This window comes from Cannabis sativa, chromosome 7, assembly GCF_029168945.1.
Source record: "Cannabis sativa cultivar Pink pepper isolate KNU-18-1 chromosome 7, ASM2916894v1, whole genome shotgun sequence".
In the NCBI taxonomy this organism is placed as follows: Eukaryota; Viridiplantae; Streptophyta; class Magnoliopsida; order Rosales; family Cannabaceae; genus Cannabis; species Cannabis sativa.
In genome coordinates, this window is record NC_083607.1 from 9084767 (window position 1) to 9093879 (window position 9113).

The 9113-nt window shown below is 28.7% G+C and overlaps 1 protein-coding gene across 1 annotated transcript; it reads right to left on the minus strand.

The window, feature by feature from the left end:
- Positions 1-2123: 2123 nt before the first annotated feature.
- Positions 2124-3266, minus strand: LOC115697266 (probable glutathione S-transferase). The gene is made up of 2 exons (XM_030624199.2): positions 2796-3266; positions 2124-2667 (listed from the first exon to the last, which is right to left on the minus strand). Exons 1-2 carry the CDS (start codon positions 3105-3107, stop codon positions 2329-2331), a joined length of 651 nt encoding a protein of 216 aa, XP_030480059.1. The 5' UTR covers positions 3108-3266; the 3' UTR covers positions 2124-2328.
- Between the last annotated feature and the right edge of the window lie 5847 nt (positions 3267-9113).

Sequence of the window (9113 nt, forward strand, 5' to 3'; positions counted from 1 at the left end):
AGCTCGGTTATATAGACCCATGGTCCCCCCACTAGTTGAGATAATATTGCTTGTAAGACTCATGTAATTGGTTTTGATTAATCAATTATAATTCACGAATTAGACTATGTCTATTTGTGAAATTTTCACTAAGTAAGGGCAAAATTGTAAAGAAAGAGTTTATAGGGGCATATTTGTTAATTATGATACTTTGTATGGTTCAATTAATAAATATGATAAATGGCAATATTATTTAATAATTATTTATAGTTATTAAATAGTTAGAATTGGCATTTAAATGATTGAATTAGGAAATTGGCATTTTTGAGAAAATCAGATACAAAATGTGTTAAAATTGCAAAATTGCAAAGCCCAAGGCCCAATCCACTAAGTGTATGGCCGGCCACCTATGTAGCTATTTTAAATTGATTTTTTCATTATTTTAATGCCATATAATTCAAATCTAACCCTAGTGGAATGCTATAAATAGATAGTGAAGGCTTCAGGAAAATTACACTTTTCTTCAGACTTTCTGAATCAGAAAAAACTGAGCCTTCTCTCTCCCTATCTTTAGCTTACCACTCTCTCTCTTCTTCCTTAGAATTTCGAAATCCTTAGTGTATGAGTAGTGCCCACACACATCAAGTGATACCTCAATCATAGTGAGGAAGATCGTGAAGAAAGACATTCAGCAAAGGAGATTCAGCATCAAGGATTCAGAGAAAGAGATCCAGGTTCAGATATTGATAATGCTCTGCTACAGAAAGGAATCAAGTGCTAGATATCTAAACGGAAGGAGTCATTATATTCCGCTGCACCCAATGTAAGGTTTCTTAAACTTTATATGTGTTTATTTCATCGTTTTAGAAAGTTCATATTTAGGGTGTTAATCAACATACTTGTGAGTAGATCTAAGATCCTGGTAAAATAATTTCCAACACTATCCGCACCATATCCGACCCCGATATAGATATATATAATTTCCTTTTCATTCTTAACATATATATAGTATATATATCATTGATAATCAAAATTATTATCCATAATCAAAATTATATATCATATGCTTAAATTATGAAGTTCTAATGGCGATAGTGAACTGATGATTATTGTGGATTACATGTGTAAAAAAATTTTCTTCTCGATTCTTAATTTCATCTTTGTTTACTTTTTAATTTGTTGGGAGGCTTGAGAGGTATGAGACTATGATCCTATACTTGGATTATTATTTTTTTTGTTTTGTTTTTTCAAACTTTAAGACATAATTAGTTTTTATTTTCTACTAAGTTATGCTTTTTTTAGGTAGGTTTATCTTTTATTTTCTATGAATTATGAATGCATAATAAATATTTGTGAGAATATTAGTTTAATTTATTTTTTCAATTATTTAATTTATTTTTTTTTTCATTTTACCTTAATGGATACCCGATAGGTTCCCCATAACCGATGGGTATTCCCCTACCCCGAATATGTTGGTTATTAGACGGGGATGGGGCGGGAATGGGGGTATAAATAGGTAGCGGGGATGGGGACGGGAATTGTATTCCCTGTACATTAACTGCCCAATTTCTATCTCTACTCATAAATATTAAAATATGATTATAGTAATAAGAAATTAAATCAATGAAATAAAGAGAAATATAATCAAGTATTTATGGTGGTAACTAATGCATTTATTTGGACATCTATACTAATTTTATAACACTCTCTTTGGATGTCCATAAAAAGTGGTTCATAACCTTACAAGAAAATATAGTAGGACAAAAACCCAGTCAAAAGAAAAAGAGTGCAGTATAAAATAATTCCTTCTGATTTAGATAATCGTTGAGATCTTTTAATAGACGAATTTTGATCTTATATGTCACTTTTTCAAATGTTGATGTTAGTAATAACTTTATAAATAAGTATGTGTTGTACCCAAAAGTGAGTGTTTTAATATTTATACACAGAGTGCACGAATTGTTTCAGAATATAATATTTATGTAAGTGTAAAATCGAATCCATGAGAGTTGACTAATATCAAAAGAAACTATTTCAAACAAAACAAAATATTCGAACCTAACTCCAAATATTTGATGAGATTGTGTTGCTTTTTTTTTTTTAACAATGTTAGATCTTTCAGTCATATATTTTTCACAAAATTATTTAAGTAAAAAGAAAACATTCTCAATAAAGTTGGGAATATATTATTGAAATTATTTCTCTTACAAACAAAACTATATACTTAGAAAACAATGCAGCTTAATTATCAAACAAACAACAACATCCAGCATATTATTTAGGCTATTATTTGTTATGATAATATGATACGATAAATTTAAGTTAAACTAATAAACTAGATCATGTTTTTTAGTTGGTTGTATTCAAACGAGGCTTGAAGAGAGCAATGAGTTCTTCTTTAGAAGGTGATACTTCCTTGATCACAGGATGAGTGGCAAAATCATGGCTCCATTTACAGAGCTTGGGAAACTTTGCCTCTGTCAATATCTCTACTCCCACAAGCTCTTGTACAGCTGGGATCCATTGGGCTATGAAGTTTCCCGTTATATCCACAAATCCAATGCTTTCTCCACCAAAGTACCTACCTTTCAACTCTTTCTCTAGAATTTCAAGATACTCACTTACTTCTTCTAATGCCTTTTTCCGCTCCTCCTTAACCCAGAAAGCTTTCCATGCAGTTGGCACGACCTGGGAAAAGACCATATTCAACGTCAAATCGTTACTTTACAGTAAACACATAAGGTGTTCGACGAAAGTTCAAGCTCAAAAAAATAAAAGACGTTTCATAAAAAGTTGATTATTGGAAGAATTGTTACCTTGTCTTCAATGAAACGACTCCAGAAACGGGCTTGAGCTCTTTCATAAGGGTGTTGAGGCAAGATGGGGTGAGTCTTCCATGTCTCATCGATGTATTCAAGAATTACAAGTGACTCTGCTACGGGCTTTTCATTGTGGACAAAGGTAGGGACTTTTTTGTGAATTGGGTTGTATTTGAGGAGCGAAGCACTCTTGTTCTTCAGATCTTCTTCATAGTATTTGTATTCAACACCTTTGAGTTTCAGAGCTACATTCACTCTGTTACTAAAAGGGCTTCCCCTGACACCATAAAGCTTCACTATTTCTGCCATTATCTTAATTTCAACTATTCGGGTTTTGAATCTTCAGCTGTGTTTGTTTAGCCCAGCCAATAGTCTCTATTTATAATACAAATTTCTTGATTTTTTTTTTTTTTTGGCAATTGGTGGAAAGTCTATAGTTGGTGGAAGAGTCTTTTACCTCCCTATTGACTAACTAATTCCATCTTGTAAATATTTATAACCTTAGATTTGTTTGTTTTCTTTGTAAATAATAATAATAATTTTTAAGAAAAATTTTATTATAGAATTCCATCAATGGATTTTAAATAATTTTAATTTAACTTTGTATTAAAATTGATTTTATCCTCGATTTTATCAAATCATTCAAAAAAAAAATTGATTTTATCCTCGATTTTATCAAAATAATTTTTAATATGATTATTTATAATAATACTAATCTAAATTATATAATTGTCTTAGAATCAAAATTGTACGTAAAGTATTCATTGCAAAAAAAATTGAGAAGCAGTGATCAAGTGATCAACCTCCTGATGATAAGGTAAGTTTTTTCATAGACAACTCTGGATTTTGGGATAGGGAAAAACTGCAGCAATACTTTGATGAATACTCGGTCTCAACTATTCTCAAAATTCCAATTGGTGGCCCCCAAAAAACTGACTCGCTTATTTGGACCCAAGACAACTCTGGTATTTTTTCTGTAAAGTCAGCCTACCACATAGCTAACAATGTATCCCTGCCTCCCTCCTCCTCTGATTCTTCCCTCTCTAAAACCTGGTGGAAAACCCTTTGGAACCTAAATGTGCAGCCAAAGATCAAAAACTTTGCTTGGAGAGTTTACCACCATATCCTCCCTGTTGGTCTTAATCTGTTTGTTAGGAAAACCATTTCCCAACCTACCTGCTCTTTTTGTCCAAATCCCACTGAAACAGTCACACACGCCCTACTAGATTGTCCCAGAGCGTCAAAAATTTGGAAGGCCTCGCCTCTCCGAAGTTTTTATTTGTCAAACAGGCATGTTGATGTAAAAGAATTTATGATCATTGGCTTTGAGCAGTTACATAAAGATCAATTAGTTCTTTTGGTCACAACTCTTTGGGCTATTTGGTACTCAAGAAACAAGAAGCTATTTGCAAATTTGGACCTAACCCCTAATGATACTATTGCTTGGATTGATTCTTACATTTCAGATTACAATGCAGCCATGGCTATGAAGAACAGGTATAGTGGAGTTCTTAATATCCCGGCTTCAGACAGGACGCCAAAGGTGGTTCCTCAAAATCAGTACCTTCTTCAAACAGATGCAGCAATCAACCAGACTCAGAGCAAGATGGGCTTTGGAGCAGTGCTTCTTGATTGGCAAGGTAAAGTGGTTGCCGGTCTTTCAGCACCTGTGGCTGGGAATCTGCAGCCACTGATAGCTGAGGCTTTGTCTTTGCATGCTAGCTTAGAGTGGTGTATCAATATACAAATGCCACTAGCTGTGATAGAGACAGATTCAAAGTTGCTAGTTGACAAAGTCCTTAGCAAGAAAGCTGATTTTTCAGCACTAGCAGATGTTATCGAAGATATCCGTTGTTCTTTATCTGCCTTCCCTGATGTCCACCTCCGGTATGTCAAGCGATCCCATAACTGCAGAGCGCACAACCTGGCGCAAAGGGCATTGGGGCAAGATGAAGAATGCTGTTGGAATGCTTTAGTTCCAACTTTGTGTTAGCTTCTACTGGAGCTCTCTCGTCAAAAAAAAAAAAAAAAAAAATCTTTTTGAAAAGAAAAAATAATCAAGTTTTGAGTTTATTTTTTAAGAATTTTTATAAAATAAATATATGATTATATATATATTTTTTTTAACAAAATATCATTAATTTTTGTTTTATGACTGAATTTGGTGTATATATTAAAAAAAATATATTGGGAAATATTCACTGCTAAGTAAATGATGATGTAATAGCATACGAAATGAATTGGATTGGTCCATTCACATGAAGACATCAGTAAGAATTGGTTCATTTTCTAGTACCAACCAGAACTTTCCAACCACTCAAATTAATTTTTATGATTTTGTGTAAGGAAGGAAAGTCTAGTTTTTATGTTGACTACATGTTAATATTTAATTGTAAAACACTATACACTAAATACGTGGACAGAAACACAAATTTTATATTATTTAATTGAGCATTGCTATTAGCCTAATACTTTTGCAACATGTCGCGTTGCCATTGACTAGCGATACTCTTTAAAAGCTATTATATTAAATTATATGAGACATGATACTTAGTTAGACTAATAGCGATATTGACACATAAGAGGGTGCTAGGTACCACTGATCCCTTTAACATTTCTTTATTTCTTACTATATTAAATGTGTCTTAATCATGTGATACTTTTAATGACATATATACCCTTTAGATTAATATTATATTATTTACATATATATATCTTGTATTATCTTTGCATTCAAAGTCCAATTTTAATATTTTAAGGGTATTTGTAATAATATATAAGGTGATACTTTTAATGACACATTTACCCTTTAAATTAACATTGTATTATTTGTAATGACATATATATCCTATATTACCTTTGAATTCAAAGTTCAATTTCAATATTTTTATGGCGCGTTTACTAAACTGTAATTGGAATCAGAATAATCAATGGGAGAAATGTATCGGTTTAAAATAGAAAATAATCGAAATCAATATTTTATTATGCTGTTTACTAAACTGTCTAGAAAGAAAATCAGAATCATCTTATTTTGTTTACATAACTAGGAAAGGTAATCGGAATGCTTTAATTTGACAAAATTACCATTATTAGAATATGTAATTATTTTTTTTGTTTATAGATTTTTAAAGGGCATATTTGTCTTTTTTATTTTTAATTAATAAAATTTAAATTAGAATGAATTAAGCTAGGAAAGGAAAAGGTATTCCCTATAAAAATGGGAGGAGAACCTTTCCCTTTGTTTTTTCCTAAATTTGTGTGGGTCCTACTACTTTCTCCCTTTACAAAATTTATTAAACAATTGTATGGGAATCAATACCATACCATTCATTCCCATTCCCTTTAAGTAAACATGCCATTAGAGTATTTGTAATGATATATATTAGCATTGAAAAGTCTAGAATGAAAATAAAAAATTGTTTTTGTACAAGTTTATTATTATATGATATTTTTTCTCAATTTTTGTCTTATTATCCATTATATCATATTTTTTCTCTTAATATGTTACAATATTATTATTACACCACATATATTATATGAACAATTTTATTGCTTTGTTTTTATTTTTTTCCTTTCTCTTTTTGTGTTTTTATGTATTATAAAGGATTGGAAATTATAATTTTTTTTAAATTGAAAAATATATCTTGCTCAATATTTTAATTATTTTTTCTTACACATCTCTTATGTATACATAATTAAATAATTTAGTGTTTTTGGTACTTTTTTTTTCCTTCTCCATGTTCTTTTCTTTTGTAAATTGTTATATAATATTTTTAATTTACTTATTTATTTTGATATCTTCTTATAAATAATTATCACAAAGAAAATTATACTTTATATTTTAGTTAAGAATCTATATATATATATATATATATATTATTTTTTATATAAAAATTATGAGTTTTTTATATTAACATAATATCATTTCATAATATTAAATTTAAAAATATTACATATAAACTTTCTATTAAACAATAGGAGTGTTTACGTAATTTATAATTCGTGGTTCCAAACCTTAATCAATTCGGACCAAATCATTTGAGATCGGACTAAATAAATTTGGTGTGAATGATTTGGTCAATCAGGACCATTTAGAATTCTTTGATTCAATCACAATTTAAGAAATCTCGTTGATTTGTATTTTTGTAATTTTTTTATAGTTATTAATGAAATAATTCTAGAAATAATTTAGTTTCTTAAGATCTATAAACGTATGAATTTAAATATCTTTGATGCTAATCAAATAATTTAGTACAAATATTACAAACATTATAATTTAAATGCTTTTGCTGCTAAAAGAATAATTTGGGTATGTACTTAAGTACTACAAATCTAATGCTTTAGGTACTTTTGTTGTAAATATTTCTTATTTAATTTTATGATATAACTATCTATGAAATATTAAATCTTGTTAAAATAAAAATATTCTTAATTTTTTTTGTGAAATAATTTTAATTTTTTTTAACTCACATCCTATATAATAGAAATATTATATTATAATTATATATACAAAAATTAATATGCTCAAAATATTATATAAATATATATACAAAATATTTGAATTTTATTTTCAGCGTTATAAATCATTTATAATTTTTTAAATAATTTATAGGTGTCCTAATAAATAACTATAACATATACGACTATGAAAAAAAATAGACTGAAAAACTCCCCTGGATGCCGAAACAGATAAGAGACTCTACAAGAACACCCTTTTAGAGCGGTGAACTACAATTTTTTTTCTAAGTTTTTTTTAATTCCTTTTAATATGATTATAGGTTCACTAATATTAGTAATATCGTAGGAAACTTCTTTGGTGCACAGATGTACTTCCTTAATATTTTGGCATTCAAGAGAATTTTTTAGTCAATTAATTTTTTTTCACGGTCGTGTACATTATAGTTATTTAAGTCATTCTGTAAAATTTTAAAATTAAGAATAATTTATAATATAAAAAGTAATATTCAAATAGTACTCTATAATGCTTATAGAAATTTATTCCTTAGACTTATATATTTAATATACTCATAAAATATGTATTTATAATTTACATAATAATTAAGATATAAAAAGAAAAATACATAAATTCCTATGTCAATTATTTATAAAAGCTAACAAAAATATAAATGAAATTGATCATAGAGAGTTAGGCACGTGCATTGCACGTGTAACCTCACCTAGTCTTACTAAAAGTGTGGTGTTTGTGTGATAATTTTAATGACAATAATACCCTTATATTTTATATGTTATCACTCACATATTTATACCCTTATATCTTTTCTTATGTACAATTGTCAATATGATTGGTCAGTCAACTATCATTTACCTTTTTATATATATTTATCTGAATTTACTTTTATACGTGAACCTTATTTATCTTATTTATTTTTTCTACTTATTTCTTTTTATAAAAATAAAAAAATATATATATTATCGTGCATAGTATTAGTTATAGTGTTGGTTATATTTTTTTTATTTTATTTTACTTTTATATTTTTTATCACATGTAATTAATTAATCTCTAATTACCATAATTATTAATTATTTTCGTCATTTACAACTCATCTCATGATATTACTATTAGGGGTATTTGCAGGGTGCGGTTTTTGACCATTTTTTCAAACCAACCCGCACATGCGGTTTTTCTAATTTTCCAAACTACACTCGCACCGCGAAACTAAAAAATCGCAGAACCGCACTGCAAAAAATAGTGTGGTGGTGTAGTTTTTGCAGTTTGGACTATCACATATACAATAAAGTTTGGGCAACACTTGTCAAAAGTACCATAAGGATTGAAAATAAATATAAAAAAAATTACGTTTCAATAATACAATAATTAGTGGGCTTTGGGTTAGACATTCACATATTGGACCTAAATAAATATAAAAATTGATATTTTTATAATGTTCGGTGTGGTGTGGTTTGAACCGCATATTAATAATTCAGAACCGCAAACCGCACCGTGCGGTGTAAGAAAAATTCAAACCGCGACAGCACCGCAAAGAATTTCAAACCATATTTTTTTTTTTGCGGTGCAAACGGTTTGAGCGGTTTGATGAACACACCTAATTACCATACCACTTTTGCCCTTTACAACAATATATAATTACATTGATACTACTAAAGTGTTAAGTGTAACATAATGAGATATATATACATTTTTGAAAAGTTAATTTACAATAATAAAATTTGTATTCTATAATTTTTAAGTTTTAAATTGTACTAAATTTAAATGTCAAACTTAAGTTTTTGTTACAAATATTTATAGTATTAAAATTAAACAAACAAAAATAAAAAAATAAAATGTAGCAAGAA